The sequence below is a fragment of the Triturus cristatus genome, chromosome 7 (genome assembly GCF_964204655.1).
Source record: "Triturus cristatus chromosome 7, aTriCri1.1, whole genome shotgun sequence".
In the NCBI taxonomy this organism is placed as follows: Eukaryota; Metazoa; Chordata; class Amphibia; order Caudata; family Salamandridae; genus Triturus; species Triturus cristatus.
In genome coordinates, this window is record NC_140590.1 from 600,548,578 (window position 1) to 600,572,564 (window position 23,987).

The 23,987-nt window shown below is 43.9% G+C and overlaps 1 protein-coding gene across 4 annotated transcripts in view; it reads right to left on the reverse strand.

Annotated features, from left to right (window-relative positions):
- Nucleotides 1-23,987, reverse strand: part of MMD (monocyte to macrophage differentiation associated) — a 157,841-nt gene that overhangs the window by 51,515 nt on the left and 82,339 nt on the right. For all 4 annotated transcript variants that reach the window (XM_085617166.1, XM_085617165.1, XM_085617167.1 and 1 more), the window contains exon 7: nucleotides 14,012-14,081. In XM_085617166.1, coding sequence (XP_085473292.1) covers nucleotides 14,012-14,081 — 70 coding nt within the window. The remainder of the gene's footprint in view (nucleotides 1-14,011; nucleotides 14,082-23,987) is intronic.

Sequence of the window (23,987 nt, forward strand, 5' to 3'; positions counted from 1 at the left end):
AGCACCCAGAAATGGATTTGTCTGGTTTGAGAGGGAGTCCCAAGCGACTGAAAAGCTGCAAACAGGCGTTGGAGGATCTGCTTGCACCGTCCAGAGAAGGTGCCTTTACGAGCCAGTCATCGAGATAGGGAAAAACTTGGTGGGACGTTGCTGTCTGAGGTATGCAGCTACTGGAGAAAGGCACTTTGTGAAGATGCGAGGGGCTGACTGGAGTCCGAAGGGCAGGACTCGGAATTGGTGATGTCTGCCTGCCGCAGCGAACCTCAGAAATGGTTTGTGATTCCTGTGGATAGGGATATGGAAATAGGCATCTTGAAGATCCGAAAAATATCATGAAGTCGGTTGCATTGAGAAGTTGGAGCACTTCTTGAATGGAAACCATGTGAAACAATTGTTTCTTTAAGAATTTGTTGAGACTTCTCAAATCTAGAATCAGCCTCCATTTCTTCTCCTTTTTGCACACCAAGAAAAAACGGGAGCAAAATCCTTTCCCCCGCTGGCGAAGGGGAACCCGCTCTATAGCAACTTTCTGGAGCATTAGTGAGATTTCCAGAAGTAAGAGGCGCAAATTCTTGTGAAGCATAGGTCGAGGAGGGGTCTGCGGAGGAATTTGAATGAACTCCAGTGAGTGCCCAAACTGTACCAGTAGAAGAACCCAACGGTCCATTGTGATCTGTTTCCAATTGTGTAGAAGATGGGAAATTCTTCCTCCTACTCTGGAGGGTGGAGAGGAAATGGAGACCAGCGGTAGAGAAAAGTCATTGACGCTGGGCAGAATCCTTCTGTCGTCCACCCTTTCCGCGAAAGGAGGACTTATTGTATTGAGATTGCTGCTGTTGGAACGGTGGTCGATATTGCTGGTTGGAGGAAGAATAGGAAGACCGATACTGCTGGTGGGTTCCCCTAGCGGAAGACTGACCTCCACCCCGTGAGCCTCAAAAAGGTTTTTCTTTTTTCTAATTGAAGGGTACCCAAAGCCCTGGCCGTATCCTTTTTTATACCCTGAAGAGCTTCATCAATAGGAGTGCCAAAAAGCAATTGGCCATCATATGGCATATCCAAAATCTTAGTCTGGATTTCCGGTCGGAATGTTGTCGCCTTAAGCCAACCTTGACGGCGGAGGGCCGCAGCCCCTGCCAATTGGCAGAAACCAGTAGAGGTGATATCCATCGCACAATCGATGATTTCGGAAGCTGAAAGTTCGCCCTCCAACAAAATCTTCTTTGCCTCCACTTTAGAGTCGTCCGGCAGGGCCTCCAATTATGATGCAATGTCCAACCACATCTGCCTGTTGTAGCACCCCAACAACGCTAAGGAATTAGACACACACTGTCAATGCAGACATGGAAGAAAAACGCTTACCAATGTTGTCCAGGCATCTTCCCTCCCTATCCGGAGGGGCTGAAAATGGATCAGAAGGGTTTTTAGATCTCCGCTGAGCTGCCTGAGTCATGATGGAATCAGGCTTGGGATGTCCGGTAAGACAGGCTGGAGCGGTGTCTGGAGCTCTGCACTTTTTATCCAAACGAGGCAACACTGGAGGGACCTTAGAAGGATTTTGCATGATTTTAATGCCTTGATCCCAGATGTAGTCTATGATCGGCACAGATTTCTTAAAAGGTTCCTTGAAGTCATACAAGAAACAGTCCTGCTGGTAAGAAGGCATAGGGATTTGGAAACGCTGTGCAGCCCTTTCCAAAACATTGTGAAAACCCCCAATATCTTCAGGAAGCAAATCTGCTTGAGGAGGCACTGGAGATGCCGGAAAAGGGATGTCCCACTCATCATGAGTTGATTGGGAATCATGAACTTCTCCCTCCTCTTGGTGGTCATCCTCCTCATCATCCGTGGAAGGGGGAGGTGGTAACGTAACAGGTATAGCCGGTGGAGGCGGAGGTGGAACCTGTAACCGTGGAGGCGGAGAGAGAACTGGAGTACAAGACGGAGCAGAAGTAGGGAACCTCTGCTTGTAGTCCGAAATCAAAAATTGGAGGTCAGAAACCAAAGACGCAGGGAGACAAACCATGGGTTGTTGGCGAACATGGCTGTCGTCTGGATAATATGCCTGATCATCTGCGTCTTGCACATCATAGTCGGAGCCCTCCTGGTACTTTACATGAAGTTCAGAGGGACTTGTTGCAGCCCTGAACATGCTGCCCTCATCTGAATCCTCTCGTCCAAAAGGTGAGACGGAGGTAACAGCTGGACCCTGCTTGGTGATGTAAGGGAAGGAGTCCGCTTTCTTTTAGTGACCTTGAGGTGAACATATGCACTGTCCACCGTTGATTTTGTCGTCGACGTGGCCGTCGCCGGTATAGTCGAAGACGAGGAAACACCAATGGACACAACCGATGATAGCGTCGATGAAGGTAGCGTCGACGAAGTCCCCGTCGACAAAGTCACCATCGTCGACGAAGTCTTGGACGTCGACTATAATTTTTTAATCATGATAGTCGACGACAATGTAACAACAGCCGTCGACGAGTTAGATGCTGACGACCCCAAGAGTGTAGAGACTGTCGTCGTCGACGACGAGGTTACTCCCATAGCTGTAGAATGAGAATGCCATCGTCGAGGCCACCATCGACGAGGTGGTCATCGACGGGGCTGAAGCAGGCTTTTTAAAGGTGTGTACAATCCTCAGCAAAGGATCCTTGTGTGGCAAAGCCTTAAGTGGTGCCTCTGAAGACTTTTTCTGCGTCTGCTTTTGAGGGGGCTGCGAAGAAGGACCTGGTGAAGCATCTCTGGAACTTTTCTGGGAGGTTCTTGAAGACTTTGTTGAGCACTCACTCTCCTCAGAGGACAAGGGGTATTCTTGGTCCTTAAGCCTTGGCAGCCAAATTAAAAGTCGTCCCTCACGTTCTTTAAGAGTCTTAGATGAAAAGGTACGACATACCTTACAGTCTTTGGAGGAATGGTCCGGATAGAGACAGTAGAGGCAGTCTTTATGCTGGTCGTCGACATGCAGTCTCTTCTTATTGCAGGAAGCACAGGGCCTAAAAAGGCCTTTCTTAGGAGTGTCTGACATGAAGACGGAGTAGACTTCACTCAGAAGAAGTAATTGTGAAGAAAAATCCACTTGAATTCCAGAAGCAAGGAAAAAAACTGAGCAGAGCTCAGTGGAGACTCCCTTAGCACGACGTGCGGCAGAAAATCTGAGGGACTAGAGCTCCTTCCAGGAAGGTTCCAGAGGGTGGTGATAGCTGATTAATCTCTAGAGTTTGGTCCTCATTACAAAAGGACCTGGATATGTTACTAATGCGAGGCCTTTGGCCTATCTCTCTATAGGTCTAGTGAGACATTACTTTTCTTATATACCGGGGACTCCCATCCCGACGACGGGGAATGATTCAGCCATGTGAATCTATGAAAGATACCCTAATACTGGATAATGCTACATTTCCACCCCTCATGTAGGTGATGAGAGCCTAGGTGTGGCCTTCAGGGTACATGCCACCCGAGTGGTTTGTACACATTTAATGTGGACTCAGGAAAAATTAATGATGCCAATTAATTTAGCCAAAATGGTTACCATGTTTAGGAACAGACACATGCAGGAAAGGTGCTGTTTAGCAGCTCCTCACTGCCCAGAGGTCAAAAACAGCACCAATTTGTCAATATAAGAAGCAGAAAGAAACAAACTTCAGCAGCACATCCCTGGGACTGTTCATAAGAAGGTAATGCTTGAATCTCACTGTCCCTGAGAGTGGAAATTATAAATACTATGATGAATGTATTCCTAGAGAGGTGTTGATGGGAGACTTTATGCACAGGCTGAAATAGTGATCCTTAAGCTTTGAAATACCTATACTAAGCTCCCATTTGGAGGAAAAAGGTCTCCAGATTACAGCCTTTTTATAAACAGCAAATGCAAAACCTCGATGTATTTTATTTATTATTCAGGAGTTCCATAAAACACCATTTGTAAGCATTTGGTTACTTTAAATCTGAGAAGAGGTATCAACACTGTTCAACCTGGAAAATGACTGATGTGTGGGTCGAATACATCTGTTCAGGTAGGGTGGTGCGGACGATGAGCGATTGTGACCTCTGTGAGGTCAGTCCATTTAGAAAGTGCATTCTAATTTCAGATAAGGGTAGAGGGCCGTTCATGGTCTTGGGAACTGTACTCCCAGGGATCTTCCCTTATGTATGAACAACCACAGCAAAATTTGCTGGTGACTGGAGGCTTCAAAGATATAATATACAGCTGGATTTTGCAAGTATTTGGGGTTCTCAATAAGCTTAGTGGGTGGTGCAGAGAAGCCTGTATTTGACCCGGTCTTCAATAAGTAGCTATCAGTGTACTTTCCCCACAGGGATGACTTTGCCCTACTTGTATGGGTTAAGGTACATTCAGGCTGCCAATTTGTATAGTTCTTTTATGGGTTTTGGGGGACTCTGGTGCAAATAACACTTATGATAAGGAGGAACAAGTGGAGGGATCTGGTAAGTTCAACCCAGTGGTCAATTTTGTGTATTGAAAAAGTTTTGAGGAAAAAGAGAGCCAAGATTCAGCCAGCCCTTCAACAACTGCATTTGCATATGGAAAAAAAAAGCAATATATCTCCTATTCCGCAAAACTCTTACACTATGAAAAATTGATCACTGGGTGAAACTTACCAGTTCTGAATCATAGAATCTTCATTGATAATCAAAAACGTTGAATAATTTCCCAACAGCCTGCGTGGATCCCGACACCTTAATATGCTTAAACTTCGAGGGATTTGTAATTGAAAAATGTTAATCACTGAAAATAATTTCCCATAATGTCTCAGTGTAGTCTGTCAGCGATGTAATTGCCTTCTGAATGCAGTAAAAGAATAGTTGAAGCTATGACATAGAAAGCACAAAGAAAGGGCCAGAGGGTGTTTAAAGACCTCCCACCCTGGCAGCAGAGGGTAGGTCACAGGCTGTGTTGCAGACAGCGCAAACTACATGAGGAAGTTCCTTGTGTACCGCCTGTCGGGTACTGATGAAGCTATTGAAAACAACCCAATTAGGGTAGACCCAGTACTACCAGATACTTTACACATTAGTTGTTTGGGTGGTCATTAGTGTGAGTTTTCACCACATCACCACCTTGATTGTAGATAGATTAACAAATTCTTTTAGGTCCTGACGAATCGCCCCCATATTAATGATTAGGTGTGAAACATGTTGACTATACACACAAAAGAGCGCCTCATCTGAGACATTACCTCAGCCTTGCGCTTGTTTTTAATTTTACTCAAAGTAGGAGACCCATTTATTGAAGAAAACAAAATTGTTGCTGGCACTCCCAATACTGTTTTAATATACTTACACACCATATTCCATCACCTACACTCACTAGGCCCCTCACCCCCAGGGCACCAAACGGCTTTTGGAAAAATAATCTTCGCCGAAGTGCCCCTTATAGGGAGCCCGTCAGGTATTGCAGCACCGACCGGACGAGGAGCAGCCCTATGATGAAGCACGACACCCAGTCGGGTGTGTGAGGGCCCTATATTCCAATAAAATGGATTCCCATTCCTGAACCTCCTATGGTCTTGGAACCAGCTGAGACTCTTTCTTTTGTATCTGATCAGGAACAGCATATCACTTATTTTTTCATTAACTCTGGGCCCATATGCTGGACCATCCCAAAAAAGCCCGTAGTCCCTCTATTTGTATACGGGGTTTAAAGAACAGCATGAGTTGTATTGCCAAAACAGAATCACAACACACAATAGGAGCCCTGGGTCTAGAAGAAAGGAAGAAAATGAATGCAAATGGGGTGCCCGTTTCATAGGACGGTTTCCCTGACTCACCTGAAGGTGGCATGCTTCATCATAGGGTAACCTCCTCGCACTATGAACCTAGTCATAGTGTGGGCCCGCACTGAGTGGGAGGAGATCAGGGATATTTTATTTGTTTGGCTAATGCAAAAAGAACAATCGATGGACAGAATGCAGAACAATATCATACATTCACCCCAGTACAGAGATCTGAGCCTAAATCCATAGTTTCTTTTGCTCACCATGCAATTCCAGTTTGGACCAAGCCATATGCAAATCAGTCTTGACCCTGCGCCCAATGGGAAGAGTCCAGCCTGGCCAGGTCCTCCTTGGACTGGAAACAAGCATCCTAGGACCGGTTTCGGGCTTTCAGCCCTCATCAGCCAGGATAGCTTGACTCCAGTGGCATGGAGAACACGGGACCCACATCTGGGCATACCTGGTCCACTGGATTCAAGCTAGCCTGGCTGATAATGGGCCGGTCCCAGGATGCTTGATCCGGTTCAGGGAAGACCTGGTTTGCAGTTGGGCTGGACTGTTCCCATGAGGCACATGCTCAAGACTGATTTGCACATAGCTGCGTCTGACCTGAGGTGCAGAAGTGAGCTAAAGAATGGATGTATAGATGGTACATATTGTTATAGAACTGTTTTTCGGGGTTGAAACATTCGCTTTCTTAGAGTTCTGTCCCTTGTGCAGTAATGTTTTAGACAAACAGAGGTACCTCCTCTCAATCGAGCGGGAGAATACCAGTTTACTTTTCCAGGACAATGTACAGGAAGGTGCTAGAAAAGACCTGCTCAGTAGGATTTATCTTCTCTACGAGTACGCAATAAAGTTGGTTTGGGCTAAGAATACTATTTTACTTCTTTCCAGTTGGGAAATTTTATGGAAACCGCCGACATAAGGAATACAATAGGGGTCCGGTTCAGCCGCGCCAACCTATATCAAAGGATAAACAGGATAGAAGTTCCCAGACAGGGTAAGAGGTTTTGGCTATCTAACAATAGAGTGGTAGTCTTTCTGACATAGCTTATTGGTCCCCCCAGTTTCTAATTCGGGTATGGTGCGTTTCCTTCTACAGACAGAAGTAACGTTCTCGCTCATGAGATTTGACTCGCTAGCTCATGGCAGCTGGTGTTATATCTACCGATAACACCGTGGATCTTTGCTGAAAGTGATCACTGCTGTTTGACTAGCCATAGGTAGTTAAGACCCTTTGAACTATGCTTTACCTCACATTAGGTTGCTTAGTAGCTACTTTGCTTTTCCTCATTTCCTCCCCTTTTCTTGCTTAATAAACCCTATATGACATTTAACCAGATGGTGTAGGTTTACAATTGTGATTCCTCACTTTATCCGCACTTATGGCTTTTTCTATCTCACCCTAAACCCAGGGTAGTTTTCTATTTCGTTTCTAACACAGGAACTAAGGGCATGTACACATGTTGGCAAGTTTTTCCCTTCTCTCCGGGAGAACTATTTTCCCAGTGATACAGTGCGCTTTGGAGTACACAATATCCGTCCCACTGGTTATGGAGAACAGCTTATTTTTACTAAACAGCACATTTACATGTCAATCACAATATACCTATACGATTATTCCACAGATAACCCCATGCCTCTCGATTTGAGATTCATTTTATATACCTTGGTCCTGAGGGAGGTGGCTTTGCCACTAAAACGCACGTAGACCAACAACACCTATGAGGAGTGGCTGATGGATGTGACCTATCATCACTAAAATTGTAGGATCTGTCCTCTCCAGACCCACATTGGATCCCTCATATGGCTGAATCTCTTTTATGTATGAATGTAGGTGGAATGAGTAGGTTTGATTAGTTAGAATTAATTATTGAAGGTTATTGTGGGGTTATGCATACATTTATCAAAAGAATGTATACTGTACTAGATACAATTCTGAAGCTAATGCATGTACAGACAATGATACATGTATATTTGTATGTATTTTTATATTAAGTGCACATAAAGAAAGAGAAAGATAAAAAACTTTATATTTCAAAGAATATTTGCTAGAGATTTAATATAATAAATAATAAAATTATCTCTGAAACTATTTGGTATGATGTACATTGATGCTGGTTTTGTTCCCCCCCTACGCTTAGACCTGAAAGTAATTAGGGGGTGCCTTTTCTCTTAGAGATGGTCGTGTAGGACTTCAATGAAGAGACCTATGATGCAGAACTAGGAATACAAGGATGTAACTTTTTCTTCTGTATTGTAGGATCTTTATTGAAAGTCGTAAACGTTGAATAGAGTGGCAGGCTGAAGGAAAGAACCTCGTACCACGGCTGTCAGGTATGCGGTAAAACTCTTATGTGCATTAGCTGTAGTAGCCCAACTACACTAAACTAATTTATCAAGCCAAAAACATGTTCAACTATTTAAACCGATTTCTCAACGTTTCCTGCCCAAATGTTGCTTCGGATTGAGTGTCTGTGTCTAGACAATGTCTTGTAAAGGTGTGTTTAGTTCTCCAAGTATTTGCCTTCCAGATATCTAAAATTGGAACATGTCTGACCCAAACTGTGGCTGCTGCCCTTCCTCTTGTAGTTTTTCCTGGTAAAGGTTAAACAGCAATCTGGTAGCACAAATAGATACAAGAAACAATCCATCTTTCGAAGCAGCGAAGCCTGGTCTTAAAGAGCCATAGTTTATTAAAAAAAAAGTTTGACTTTCTGAAATGTTTTGTCTAAATAGAAACTCAGCACTCGTAACATCTAGGAAACGCAGAGTTACTTCTGCTGCTGTAGTAGGGTTAGGAAAAAATGTGTGCGATAGATTGGTTAATATGAAAATCTGAGACCACTGTAGGTAAAAATGAAGGGTGTGTACACAGAACTACTCTATTAAAATGGAAAATTGTGAATGGTTCCAAAGATGACAAAGCCTCTTACTCACTAATCCTACAAACAGGGGGTAGTGGCCAATAAAAATGCAGATTTCCATGATAAATGTTGTCATGTTGATTTATGGATGGGTTCAAATGGGGGGCCCCATCAGCTTTGATAATACCAAGTTTAATTTCCAAGGAGAATGTCTCCAAACTGGAGGAAAACATTTTACGTCCTTCCAAAAAACCCTAGACCACAGGCATCTTGAAGAAAGATGGTTGAGTTGGAGATTTTCTGTAAACAGTAATCGATGCTAAGTGGACCTTAAATGAAGAAAATTGTAGACCTGACCTGGCCAAGTGAAGTAAACACAGGAGGATGACATTCTCTTGTACATTAATAGATCATTGTCATTGTTTCAACTCTACACACAAAACCTTTTCCACTTGAGGGCATAAATTGATCGTGTTGACGGTCACCTTGATTCTTTAAGGCTGTTCATACAATCTTCAGGTAGATTTAAACAGCTGTATTTTGTCATTTCAGGAGCCATGCTGCTAAATTAAAGGATTGGATCGTTGGATGTAAAATCTAGCCCTGAAGCCTAGATAGGAGATCCGGCCTGAGTGGAAGGCATCTGTGACATGGTATCGTGTAACTGAATGAGATCTGTGAACCGCCACTGCCTCAGCCAATCCAGTATAATTAGAACCATTCTAATGCTTGATATCCGTGATTTCTGGATTACTCATGGTATGAGCCGTATCGGTGGAAAAGCATAGACACGGAATCGTCCAGTTGATCAAAAAGGCATTGCCCAGAGATTGTGGTTCTGGTACCATGGACGTGAAGTACCTGCATTTTTGTTTTGCGCTGTGGCAAATAAACATAACGTTGGTGCACTCCATTCTTTGAAGATGCTGTTTCCTACCTCCTCATTGAGAACCCACTCGTGGTTTTCTTTGTGAAACTGACCGAGGAAGTCTGTTTCTTCATTTTTGATTCCCGGAATGTGAAAGGCTGTAAGTGATTACCCTCTCGCTAGTGCCTAATGTCACACTGACTGAGCTTGGAGTGATAATTGCCTTATTTTGCTCCACCTTGCTTGTTGATAATACATTGAAGTGGTATTGTCCATTTGAATCATTAGATCTTTGGAAGTGGGAGCCGAAAGAAAAGCCTTGACAGCTAGATGTAAAGCTTTGAGCTCTAATAAATCTATGTGATAAGACTTCTCATTTTGAGATCCTACACCCTTGAAAAGTGAGGTGGTTCATATATGCACCCCATCCTGAAAGTGAGACGTCTGAATATAGCATGTGAGGGAGTTTCCTTCAGAAAATGGACTCGTTAGTAGATTGTGAGACTTTGTTCACCAGGTGAGAGATCGGCATGCACTTTGTTAGATAAATTTGATCTTCCCAACGACCAGTTTTCTGAGACCATTGATCCTCTAGACATATTTGTAGAGGTCTCATGAAGAGTTGTGCATTTGGCCTATAAACATGCAGGATACCATTGATACCAGAAGTGATGCTATCTGACTGGTTTGACTTGCTGCACTACCTGTGAATATTTAATCTGGATTGATGATACGCTCTCCTCCGAAGGAAACACTTTTTCCTTTTGTGTATCTATTTTTGCCCCCTGGACGTGAGGTACTGAACTGGGACGGAGGTCGATTTCTAGAAACTGATTTGTAAACCCAGCTTGGATAAAAGGTTTGTGGTGACTGATAGTCTTTCGTTGCTTTCCAAAGAGACTTTGCTTTTATTAGCCACTCATATAGGTATGGATACAGAAAAAATCCTCATTTTCTTAAATGGGCTGCTACCACTGCCTTGCATTTGGATAAGGTTTGGAGAGCTAATTGTAGGCCTAAAGGAAGAACAATGTATTCATAATAATGTGTTCCTACTAGGAATCTTAGAACATGTCTGTGATGAAGAGCTATGGGGAGATGGAAATATGCATCTTGTAGGTCTACTGCGCAGAGCCAGTCATTTTTTCTAATGTGTTGGCATATTTGATGGAGAGAAACCATCATGAATTTTGAGTTTTTGACATACTTGCTGAGGAATCCGAGATCCAGAATTGGCCATAACTGTTTGCAAAGACTTCTTTTGGACTAGAAAGTACCTTGGGTAGATACCTTTGTTGACCTGATCAGAGTGAAATTTCTATATTGCTCGTTTCTGCAGTAGAACAGGTCTCTTGTTGGAGGTTGTTTAGACAAACCGTTGTGACATGTAGTGGACGAACAGGTGGAAGAGTGTGCATGAACCAGAGTGCATACCCGTTTTGTATGATACTTAAAACCCATCTGCCTGAGGTCACAGCTTTCCACTCCTCCGGATAGAATTTCACTGCTCACCCCACAGGAGTGGGAAACTATGACGGGATTGGCTGCCATGTTTAGTGGTGGAATATTTTCTTTTTCATTTTATAGTGTATGCTTGCAATAAAATATTTTTTAAAGAACTGCCAAAACACCAGCCTGCCAAGGGCAGACCTTTTGGATTTTTCAATGCTCATTTTAGATGCAAGGTGTTAATGGCATGCTGAACAGGGTGAAAAATAAAATCCTAAATGGAGGGTGCCACCTACCTTGTGAAGTACCAAGAGTAGTGAGGAGCTGTTCTACGACCTGCAGCGGTGCTGGAGCTTTATGAGAAATAGGCTAATATTTTGTCAGCCAGGCTACAGATTTCATCAGACTAAAGGGTTCAAAGGTTGGAAGCTGAGGTAGAAATAAATGATTTAAGACAGAATTATGTGAAGATGGTTCTCGCATGTTGGGCATGGACTCCGTAATTAACCAGTTAATTATGTTTGGTAAAGCTATTTCTGGTGGGTACTCCATCTAACTGCAGGTTCTTCACCGAAGACCACTATCCCGGTGCCAGACTGGATCTGGGAACACTCAGCAATGTTCAAGCCCACCGCTAGGTAGCACTGTGCCGCTTTGGCTCTGTATTCCCCCGAAAGTAGTGGAGTGGAGCTGCATACAAGTACAACCCCTTTGCTTTTGCGTTAGTTTCTTGCTAGACTGTATCCATGTCCTCCGATGCTGAACGCGAAACATTTGTTGGACCTTTTTAGATGTTACAAAAGAGGCCCCTCTTTTTAGATGTTACAGAAGAGGTCACTCTGGAGAAAGGGGAGATGAGATGGCGTTTAGGTATCTGCGGTTAGACAGAGCATTCACCAAAGGTTAAGTGATGTGTTCTTCTGATGGATACTACTAACCACAGAATCGTCACCTTAGAATAGATGCCACAGCTGTACAGACCCAATTTGAAGGGTCTGTAGAGGGGGCTCTACTTAAAACATTGTGCAGGAACGAATGGGCGCAATGTTATTCCCTTCGGACCGGACTGTTCAAGCAGTAGTGCTTTATGAACATATGCACCAACACCAACGTTGGAGCCTTGAAGGCACTATGCATGCCAACACAGTGGTGGTAGCCTGGACCCTCTGTCGTTACTGAGGCGGTTTCTTGGTAGCTGCATAGCAGAGCTTAATTCAGAGGACAATCCACCTCAACAGGGTCCTCTTCTGCACAGCCTTCTCTTTCTTTGCCCCAGAGAAAATCACAAAAAGCTGATAGTCCACCCAATGATCAGTGGTGAAAAAAAAGTAAAAGATTAAAGCTCTATCGGGGTCCAGACAAACAAGTCTCTCCTCCTCTTTTGAGGGGTGAGTGAAGAACGCTAGAAGGGTGATGGATTGCCCAAAGTGGAAAGGAGTCAAGCAGAGAGTCTGCCTCCTCATCACCATTTTTTCAGAAAAAAGGAGGTGTAAGGTGGTTGCTCTGTCAATCCCTGAAGTGGTAGAGCTGGTGGCAGTTGTTGTGTAAATGAGGTTAAACACACACAAATAGGCGTGATACCCTCTGGGCTCCTCTATCTGCCGGCTTGGCTACTTAGCGAGTCATTATGAGGGACCTGGAGCGGTCCCTGTCACCAGCAACCTACTATATCCCCAATCTCTAGGCAATTCCAAGAAGTGGACAAGGATGGCTTACTCACGTAATGTGACATGCTTCATCATTTGCCACCACGTCCCACCCTAGTAAGATGGTACTACCAGGGCGGACTCTATCTCGGATTGGGGCTGACCTGAGTGAGTTCTTAGAGTTTATCCGTGAAATGTTACAGTACTGCTGCAAAGGAGAGCAGTTGGGATTGGTGGATAGGTAATCTGCCATGTAAATGAACAAGCCTTATGTGGGCTCAGGGATGACAGTGCAGGTCAGACTGTAATACCGAATCAAGGCTATCTCTGACCTACCTTTCTGTTCGTCGGGATCATTTTGTACTTTAAGAAAAGTAGTAGGGTTTCTCCACACCAAGGCCCTTGCTTAGAGTTTGGAAGATGGGATACTCCATCAAAAACAGGTCATGGGCTACTTTTCATACAATGGATGGGATATCTGCTACATTTTTGACAGAGGATCCCATTCACCAAGCTCTACATAAGGCCTTATATCTTGGAAATACTTTAATTGTACAGCTCAACGTCCACTGGGAACATAATCTTGTGCTCAAGAGTAATAAAAATGAAAACGGTGATACTCTGCCATAAAAGGGTAGGAAATCACTCTTCCCCGAAAGGAGGATGTGTGAATCCCCCCACCAATAAAATTGTTTAAAATGATTTTCTCTTCAAAAAGGTGAAGAATAGTCAGCACCAGTTCTGAGAGTTTCTGAGTCCAGGAGAGTGAAAAGAGAAGTGAGGCAACAAGACATTCCAGGGGATGATGGGATACTGTTGCAGCTGGCTTTCTTAAAGGAGCAGTAAGGAAGTCCCTGCCTACATGGTAACATTACACAAGCTTTCTTAATTTTTTTTCCTTTAAAGAAGGATTGTGAAATATTCCTATTGTCACTTAAACTCTCACTACAGACAGTTTTAAATAGATTTAATAGCTCATATTTAATCAAAACTAATGAAATTCATTCAATATAGTTTGCATACGAAAAATAATTTTTATTTCTAAAGTAGTCTGGAAAGAAAATTATATATTTATTTTATATGCATGCATTCGGAAGGCATGTGAATGGGATTTTTTACCGTTGGGTGTTTTATGGTACAATTTCAACATAAACATTTCCAACTTAGTGATTTGCTCTGGTGAAGTACAACAATACTAACTTCATATGTTTAAAAAATAGCCTGTGCTTTATGTGTACTCACACTTGTCTGTGTATGAGCTTACTATTTTTAGTTTGTCAAACTATACTAAATATTTAAATGAAATGGTTAAGCAACAAAATCATCACATGAATGAGGAAGCGAGGAGGAAGAGAATACACAAAACAATATTTGATTATTAACTTTCATCTTGTATCTAGACTCTGAGCTCAGATTCATATTAACATTTCGGGTTCTTACCATTGATGTGACTACTAGGGCAGGAGAAAAACCCATTGCCAAATAGAAGAGAAGTTCAATAATCTTATACCTAAAAAACAATAAAGATTAAAAAACATGTATGAATACACACTATATACCAGGTACAGAACATCTAAGTTTAATGTACAGTAATACTTTAACATTCTCGTCAATGGTATTACTTGAACAAATCGGTGACCCGGTTAGCTCTTGGAAAACAGCCTTCACTGTATTAAATATCAAACTGACTCACTATGCTTGTACATCTATCTAGCACATCAGCATACAGTGTGTGAGATTTTTTTTGTTTGGGTGGATGGTAGTCCACCACAAGTATTAATAAACAAGTTACTTACCTTCAGTAACACTTTATCTGGTAGAGAATTGTTCTAGCTGTAGATTCCCTACCTTTGAATTTCCCAGGCGCTGGACTGGATAGGGAAGATTTTTCTTGAAATCGAGCAATACCCTTGTGCACCGGTAGGTGGCATCAGTCGGATCTGTGTGACATCATTGGCATCGGCCCCGCCATTGTGAAGTCCGCATCACCTATATATGCGCCACATCGGTTTGCTGACGTCAGTTACTTTTCTAGACTTTCCACACCAGGAGCGTGGAGCCGTGAAGTGCACTGACATTGGTTTACTTTAATCAACTAGGGCACTGAAAGGGAACAGCCTTGACTCTGCAGGGAGGATGGGTGAGTCGGTAAGCAATCTGCGGCTAGATCAGGTCTCTAACAGATAAGGTGTTACCAAAATTAAGCAGTTGGGTCGATCTGATATAGACATCTAGCCGCCGATTCTCTACCTTTGAATAGATACCAAAGCAATACCATCCCTGCAGAAGGGACTGCGGACAAGTTTAGACTAGGAAGTCCTGCAGGTCAAAGCGGCCAAAAAGGTTGTACCTTCGGCCTGGACTGTCCAGTCAGTAGTGTTTGGTAAATGTGTGCAGCCATGCTCACGTTGCTGCCTGACAAATGTCAAGGACTGGATCACCATATTGCGACGCCGTGGTAGTAGCCTTAGCTCTGGAATGAGCCCTTAAGCCTTCAAGAGGCTGCTTCTTGGCAAGAGTTTCAAAAGCAAAAAAGAACATATGAAGGATGGAATGGTGAACAAATTAAACATTTACCGCCAGTCAGAGATCTGGGTATAATCCATCTATTTTTTTGCTCACCACACGACCCCCGTTTTGGATGCAGCCAAATGCAAATCAGTTTGGTTTCAAACTAGCCTACTGATGAGGGGTGATCTCGCAAAACCGGTCCCAGGATGCCTGTTTTCCAGTCCGAGGACGACCTGGCCTGGCAGTTTGGGCTGGACTATTCCCATGGAGAACAGGGTAAAGGCTCATTTGCATATGGCTGTGTCCAAATTGGAATGGCGTGGCGAGCAAAATAACGATGGATTAAACCCAGATCTGTGACTGGGGATTAATATTTTATGCAGCATGCAGCACAAAGACACAGAGCCAAATTATGCCAGCTGCAGACTGTGCGGGAGTTGCTGTGAGAACCTTCTAAAATCAGTCTGGTACGTATAAAAATTCCCATGATGAGGAATCTGCCGTTAGAAGTATCCATCAGAAGACCAAGTTCTTCTCCAGAACGAGGAAATAAAGAGTTACATTCCTCTCCTCTTTCAGAGTCCGGAACCCTTTCAATTGCACCTCTGGAGTGCAACAGCCATATCTCCTTTAACATAATGGATAGGTGCGCATCAAAAATCTGCTCTAGTGTGGAAGGAATACGGATGACAAAGAGAAAAGGTAGGTCGTAGACATTTTCAAATCTGTAAGACCCATGTGTGTAATCTAATGGATCACAGATTAAAGGAAGGCAAATATGAAAAGATCTCCAGGAGGATGTTGGCTTTGATAGCAACAAATGGAAGTTGTAATTCTAGTGCCTAAGCTGCTCTCTAGACCACCATAGCTAACGAGTGAGCAGAAAACCCATGAAAATGTGCAGAAAGGCATCTTTAAAAACCTCTATCTGCTGTGGGCACATCAGGACGAGGTGAGGAATATGTTCTGTGGCTGGTGACCTTGAAGGGATGCCATTAACATAGTGACGCCCTTGTGCCTTCTTTTGAAGTAAGAGTGGTGGAAGACTAGGACTGTGAAGCGGAGTGGTTTCTGGAACAGCCTAGAGACTGCACCTTCTTATGCTCGGAGACATACAGCTTTCCTTCCTGGTGTTGGATCACCGCCGGGTGCACTTATTGCAGGAAAGAGTTATGGTCGGAGCCCAAGAACCAAAGATACACCTCGTGCAGGTCCACGACCAACAACTGATTTCTGCAGTCACAGTGAGGACACTGCTTTCTAGCACACTGGTGAAATCATTTCAGAAGTCAGTCATCGAAAACTCAACAAAGTTGGGAGCGGAGTTCCGGACCCACGTCGGAAGGCATGAAAAGAACTGATGTAGGCTTACAGGTGTGGTGTTGATATGCGGCTCCGTTGTCCCTTCCGCAGCACCTAGCAGTATGCAGGAGCACTGCTATGGAGAAAGGTTTTCAAACAAGTCTCCGACCTGAGGAGTAATCTAAAAAATTGCCTGACAGTACACACCAATTACTGCCTGTTAAACAGTAGTCCGTACTTCCCAGTGTCACATAGTCAGGATAGGCCTGCCAGAAGCACCACAGTTTAAGTTGCCTTCTCTTTTACACATGAGGACTTTTGACATACATTTGCCTGCGTGTCAATACAAAATAATATTCTCTGAATCTGCATTGCTTACATTCTTCATGGGCACATTATCACGACACCTTGAACATTTAGTACGAGGAATAAAGTTCACTGTGCAAATGTCATATTTGTTATTTTTCCAGTGGACAACTCAGCTATCCTACTAGAATAAACAAATGTGGCCTGACATGGGTTATGACATGGCCACATGGGTTTTGTTATTATAACTACACAACCACTTCCTTGTGCAGGCACAAGAGCACTCAGCTGACACAGCAAGGTCACTTTATGGTGGAATTACAGCTCGGCTGATTCCTGCGTACCAACACGAGGGATGTCTAGCTTCAAACCAAGACAGGCAGCCTAATGATACTTACCCATAGGTAACAGGGAGTTGGTCAACCTGGCAGAGATCTGGCAGATGACCCAACACAATGGTAGACATGCTCATTTCTTTTCATTGTTCTTGTGATGCTAATTACCCAAAGTGGTTTCATTCTACTAATCATTGCAGAGCATGTATTTTATGCAAGATTCGATCAATAAATCAATCAGGGTTTTGAAAAGCGCACTACTGACACGTTAGGGTCTCAAGGTGCTGGGGATGGGTGTGAGCAGCTCTGTTGGGGTCATTCAAAGAGCCAGGTCCTTCCTGAATTGGTGCAATGTCTGGCTTCACTGGAGGTGAATGGGGAGTTTGTTCCAGGAGTCCTTGAAGGCATGGAAGGAGATGCCGTTGTTGAGGTATTGGGGTCCAGTGTTGTGGAGGGCCTTGTAGGTATGTATTAGAGTCCAAACTAAGTGGTTCTGGATCTGTTACCACAATTTCCTTGGGGAGGGGTTGGGGGAGGGAAGTGTTAGATTTGGGGCTTTCTAGTTGGCATAGGTAGGTACATGTGACAAATAGGGACCCTTGCGTCTAGTTAGGGTAAGGGGCTTCACTACTAAAATAACCCCTGCTCACCCCCTTGGTAGCTTGGCACCAGCAGGCAGGCTTATCTTTGAGGCAGTGTATAAAGCATTTGTGAACCCATACAGTAATACAGTGACAACACTACAAATGGACACCACACAGGTTGTATTATAAAAATAAGTATTTTTATATAGACGTAACACAAGACCAAACGACAAAAATCCACAATACTGTACTCAAAAATAGTCTCTCAAATGTTATAAAATAGCTCAGTCTCTCAAGTTGTAAATGCAAGACTTTAATCTCAATGTACCTTAGATGCTTAAATGTAAAAAAAAACAAAAGGGTCACAGGGAAGGTGATGCGTCGGTTCCTTACTGCTGCGCAGGGGAGTTGATGCTCGCTTCCTTACTGTGTGGGGAGTTGATGCATCAATTTCTTACTGCTCTCCGGTGCGATGCGACACGCTGGCACCTCGATGCGATACTCTTCTCCGGTGCGATGCGACAAAATAGCGTCTGGGTTGCGATGCGACAATGCTGGTGTGAAGCATGCACGCCTGACGGCGACTCGAACTTTGGAGCAGCGACAGGCCCTGCGACGCGCTTCTCCGGTGATGCGATGATGACCTCTGTGGCAGCGTCCCACTTCTCCGGCGATGCGCAGATGACAGAGGATGCGATGACTGCGGCTGCGGCAGCGACACGCTTCTCGTTGTTACATCGGGCTTCCAGCTCCCAGCGACACGCAGTCTCTCAGAAGGCCCAGCACAACAGTAGGCACTTCAATTCCCAGCAAGGGAATTCAGGGGGGAGCTAGTTGGTGAAGTCTTGTATCCCTGAGACTTCAGGCAAGAGGCAAGCTCTAGTTCAAGTCCTTGGAGATTCTTCTACAAGTTGATAGAAAGCACACTCAGTCCTTTTCTCCTCTCTTTGGTAATGAAGCAACCACTGCAGGCCAACCCCCAAACACACAGCAAAGGGGTAGTCTCCTCCATCAGCTTCCTTGTTCTTCTCCTCAGCAAAGGTTCGTCATGATTCCCAGAAGATATCTAAAGTTCTTGGGTCTGGGTCCCAATATTTATACTCCTTTTCCCTTTGTTCTCTGAAGGCGGGGGGGGCCTTTGCCTAGTCCAAACCAGTTCTGGTCAGTCCTGGAGCTCTTAGTTGACATGTCTCCTTTCCTTTCACAGTGCAGGGCAGAGACATCAGACGCACCACAGGAGGTGGAGCCAGCATTGTGGAGGGAAGGCCCAGCCCTATTCAGGTCCCAGGTGCAACCCCGCCCACCCATCTAGATGAAGATCTCTCTATTCAGCCTTGTGCTGACTCACCCGGTCTCCTGGAATCCTCCAGCCTCTGTCACAAACTCCAGACAAGGAATACACAGCCTAGCTGAGACAGGTTTAGATGGTTAGACAAGAAAATGCCTACTTTCTAAAAGTGGCATTTTCAAACACAGAATGTTAAAACCAACTTCACTAAAAGATGTATTTTATCATTCTGAGTTCAGGCATACTAAACTCTAATATCTACCATGTTCCGAGTCAGATAGGATTATGAAAATGTAATAATCAAACTGCCCATTCCGGCCTATGGAGAACAGAAAGCCTTGCAATAGTGAAAAACGAAAATGGTTGTAAATCACTATTAGGACATGTCACACACACCAGGGCATGTCCTACCTTTTACCTACAATGCACCCTGCCCTTGGGCCTACCATAGGGGTGACTAATATGTATAAAAGAGAAGGTTTAGGGACTGGCAAGTGGGTGCACTTGCCCAGTCAGCATGGCAGTACCAGACTGCACACAGGCTCTGCAATGGCAGACCTGAAACACACTTTACAAGCTGTTCCGGTGGGTGGCACAATCAGTGCTGCAAGCCCACCAGCAGCATTGGTTACAAGCCCTGGGCACACGCAGTGCACTGTACTAGGGTCTGACAAGTAAACCAATCAAGCCAATCATGGAGTCACTAATCCATACATCAATTTATAATAGGGAGAGCACATGCACTTTAGCACTGATCAGCAGTGCCCAGAGTCCTACAACCAACAAAAACAGGTCCGACAAAATACAGAAAGAAGGCAAAAAGTTCAGGGATGACCCTGCAAAAAGGGCAAAGTCCAACAGGGGGGGGGGGGGGCTGGGGTGGATGGTTCAGGATTGTCATGTTCTAAAGTTGCACACATTAGTTGCCCTGTAGGGTTAGGGGTACAGATGGTGCACTGTGGATAGTAGGGACATAGAACAACATATTATGAGGGTGTGCACGGAATCAGTCTGACACAATCCTGACGTTTATGTTGTCCGACAAACGCACAGTTATACTGAGGGAGGTACAAGCCGTACTGCATGGTGCCGTTCAGGCTCTCGTTTAATGGATCATCTGAGTAATTATCTTTTGTGTACCCAAAGACAACATCTCATCTCTTAACAGGAGCCTTTGTTAGTACTAGAGTTTACCTAATTTGCTGAGGAGGATTTTTCCCTATGTATGTAATGTAGGTTGATCAAGTTTGAACCTTTCAAATGATCTCCGCATAAGGGTACCCCTCTCGGATTCTACGCATTCAAATGTCTGAAACCGACCAAACAGTTACCAACATTACAGGTAACTGCAAACATGCAGTTGCACAAATGTTGAAACGTGGTCTGTCCCAGACACGTGGAGACATTACCTCCGAGGTGGAGGCTCACAAAGCATTTAGGGCAGAGGTATTCTATTCATGGGTTACATACCCAGCAGTCAATACAACTAAAAGATTGTTTAATACATACACTGCCGATACAGTACCTAGCAACTACAAAGCTTATGAAGCTCTAGAAGTACCCTTAACTTACCAAGAACATCTATATTGGTTTGAAGGCTCCCTGCCACATACACAAACCAACGTTCGACTAGGTCCCCTTAGCAATGTGGGAGCAATCTGTTCCTAGTGATCTGGATCTTGGCTCGGCTACTGCGGATCTTGCACTGACTACTTCTCCTTCGAGGGCTGATAGACCGGATGGATGGGGACATTTTTTCTCCATGAATCCGATTCGATGAGTGACTCTTGGATCATCGTCTGCTGGGAACAGAAATGGTTCCTCTACCGTCAGGGATGTGAAATTCCTATAGCCCGACGCCCTGGACATATTGTTTGGGGTCAAGGGCAACAAGTTTTCATGTGTGTTTTGCCCTTGGGACAAGTAGGCCCAACCCCCTGCAGCAAAAACCCTTTAGCTGCCAGTTTGCCGTGCCACAATATGGATCAGGGAAGGGCACTGTCTGCAGTTAAGGTAATATTTTTGGCCATATGTTAATGCTGTTCAAACTTGTATTTATGGTTCATTAATTGAAAGCCTTTATTATTAGAGTGAGCGCTCTAAGTAAATGTTGTAAGCTCTGACTGCACTACTGACAGTGGTTGCAGTGTAAAAATGTGTACACACATTTTCAAAGTTAAGCCATATGAGGCTGTGTATAATGCTCCCAGAATGCTCTCTGATTGGATGCAAATATTTGCAAAAGCTTGAAAGCAAGATTGATGATGATTCTTTGCTTTCAAAATAAAATGAAAGCAGGGAAAACATTTCGCTAACCTACTGTAAAATTTCAGGTACCATTTCTTTGCAGCATCATTTAGTGACGTGTTGATACATGCTAGTATCTCCCAAAAATATTCATAATGGAAAATCATTGTCGCCAGTTTCAATAAGATTATGGGAAACAAAAGTTTTTTTAAAAACTAAACCAGCATTGACAAAGCCAGTAGGTCTAAAATTGGTGGTCAGCTTTCTTAGTTTTGTCAAAGTGTGAATTGTTTTGACATGGTTTTTGTAAAACCTTATTGGTGTGGGAGCTGCCAGGCCCTGACCATTATAACAAGGATTAGCAAAATTAAAAATTGTTTTTGGTGTCAAAAAGCACACAGTGCCACAGTAGTTACTGGCACTAAACAAAACTACTTTGTGTGCCGATATGCTCCTCGTGAAAGAGCAGAATGTTGTCACTCATAGTGAAGCCAGGTGATACAGAGAGAGAGACTGAATTTTAATAAACACAAAAGGTCATGGTCAATGCCAGACCAAATTAGGGGCTCAATTATTAAATAAAGTCTTAAAAGTGCACCCTTGGTATATGCCCTTGTATTAAGTGCAGCCATATGGCTTTTGTAAATTCCCAAGAATTTACAGAAGTAGGACAAGAAATAGTACTCCCAGAAAATATTTGTGAACTGCATTTTAGCATGAGCAAATATGCATGTGTAGATTGGCTCATGCAAAAATCTGAGTGTTCACAATTTCACTTTCCCTCCAACCACTTATTTCCCAACTCTGGAAGTAGGTTTACGTCTGCCATGTCAGGAGTAAATTTCCAACATTTATCAGTATGGGAAAAGATTAGAGAAGAGTTGTTGAAAACCCTTAAAACATGCAAGTTAGTAGGTTTGCTCAGACTCAAAGGGCAGTCTAATCCTGGAACTATTGCTTACCACTACCTTCAGCCCCAGTATGTAGATCTGCGGAAACGTGTCAACATAAGGCGATTGCAAGTATTCAAGCACTACTATGGTATGAGGCCTGGCATAATAAGAGGCTACATCAGAGCTCTTATATAATGAGATTGCTGCAATAATTTGTCACCGCACTACACGGCACCAAAGGGACAAGTGGATTTTGTTACAGGACAAGTAGATTTTTTATTAAATTCCACACCGCTGTCTACCTCTTGGAACACAACCAATCTGGCAGTTTCGAGTCGTGGGACAATTTTTATTTGGCTTTTTAGTTTTTAATACAAAACTGCTTTTAAATTGATTTTAAAAGCTTTCAGTAAACTCTTTGTTTTAAAGAAGTAGGATGCTTTTTAGATTTGTAGGGATCTTTTACATTGATTGGCACATATATTTTAGCATTTGTCTGGAGATAGCTTTCTCAACTTCCGTCCAAGGAGTGGGTGTCATGTGGTCAGGATAGACCTAGCAGAAACACCATTTACACGCTCGCTTTTCTTAAGTTGCCTTCTTTTTTTTTGTTGTTTTTTTTTTTACACACAATAACTTTTGACATACATTGACGTGCGTGTCTATGCAGGATAACATTCTATGAATCTGCATTGCTTAAATTTCTACTTTGTGGGTACATTATCATGAAACCTTGAACATTTAGTACCAATTATAAAGCTCACTGCGCAAATGTCTTATTTGTTATTTATATGGTTGGCGACTCCGCTATCCAACTAGAATAAACAATGGAGGCCTGACAGGGGTTGTGACATGGTGACATGGCCACATGGGCTTTGTTGAAAAAGTTACTTGCCTTTGGTAACGCATTATCTGGTAGAGACTATGTTGCTGCATATTCCATACCTTTGAATTTCCCAGACGTCAGGCTGGATCCATAAACTTTTGCTCGAGCAAAACCCCTTACGTGAGCAGTTGAGTGGATCCATTGTGCTCCACATGAATTAATCGGCGGCGGTTATAACATTGCGGTCACCTGTATAGGTGCCACCCAGGTGCGCTGACGTTAGTACTTATGTTTTTCCACGCCAGAAGCGCAGAACCACGAAGTAACTGACTTCGTAGTGTACAAAACTAGGGTCCTGAAAAGGAGAGTAACCCTAGCCCTAACAAAACCAATCTGCAAAGCATGGGGGCAGAAGGTGGGGCTGTAAGGAATCTGCAACTAGAGTCTCTACCAGATAATGCGCTACCGAAGGTAAGTAACTAGTTCATCTGATAGAGACTTCTAGCTGCAGATTCCTTACCTTTGAATTAGATACCCAAGCCATACTATCCCGGCAGAGGGTTGCGGACCAATACCTTAAACTAGGAAGTTCTGCAGGACTGAATGGGCAAAATGATCGTCCCTACGAACCAGACTGTCCAGGCAAAGATGCCCACGTTGCTGCCTGACAGATGTCCAGGACTGGGACACCCCGAGCCAAGGCCATAGTTTCAGCCTTTCCCCAGGTGGAATAGGCCTTTAATCCCTAAGGGGGCTGCTTCTTAGCCAGGCATAACAGATCTTAATGCAGAGAACGACCCAGCGAGAGATGGCCCTTTATTGCACTACCCACCCCTTCTTAGCTCCCACGTACCGCACAAATAGTTGGTCGCCCACCCAGAATTCTTTTGTGCGGTCAAGGTAGAATGACAATGCTCTTTTGGAGTCCAGATGGCAGAAACTCCTCTTCCTTAGAGGGATGCAGGGGAGCAAAGAAGGTGTGCAGCGTGATGGACTGACCAGATGGAATGGGGTCACAACCTTTGGCAAAAAAGAAGCACAGGTGCATCATATAGGGAGGCGTGCAAGATGGCACCTGCAACTCACTCACCCTCCGGGTAGATGTTATTGCCACCAGAAAGGCT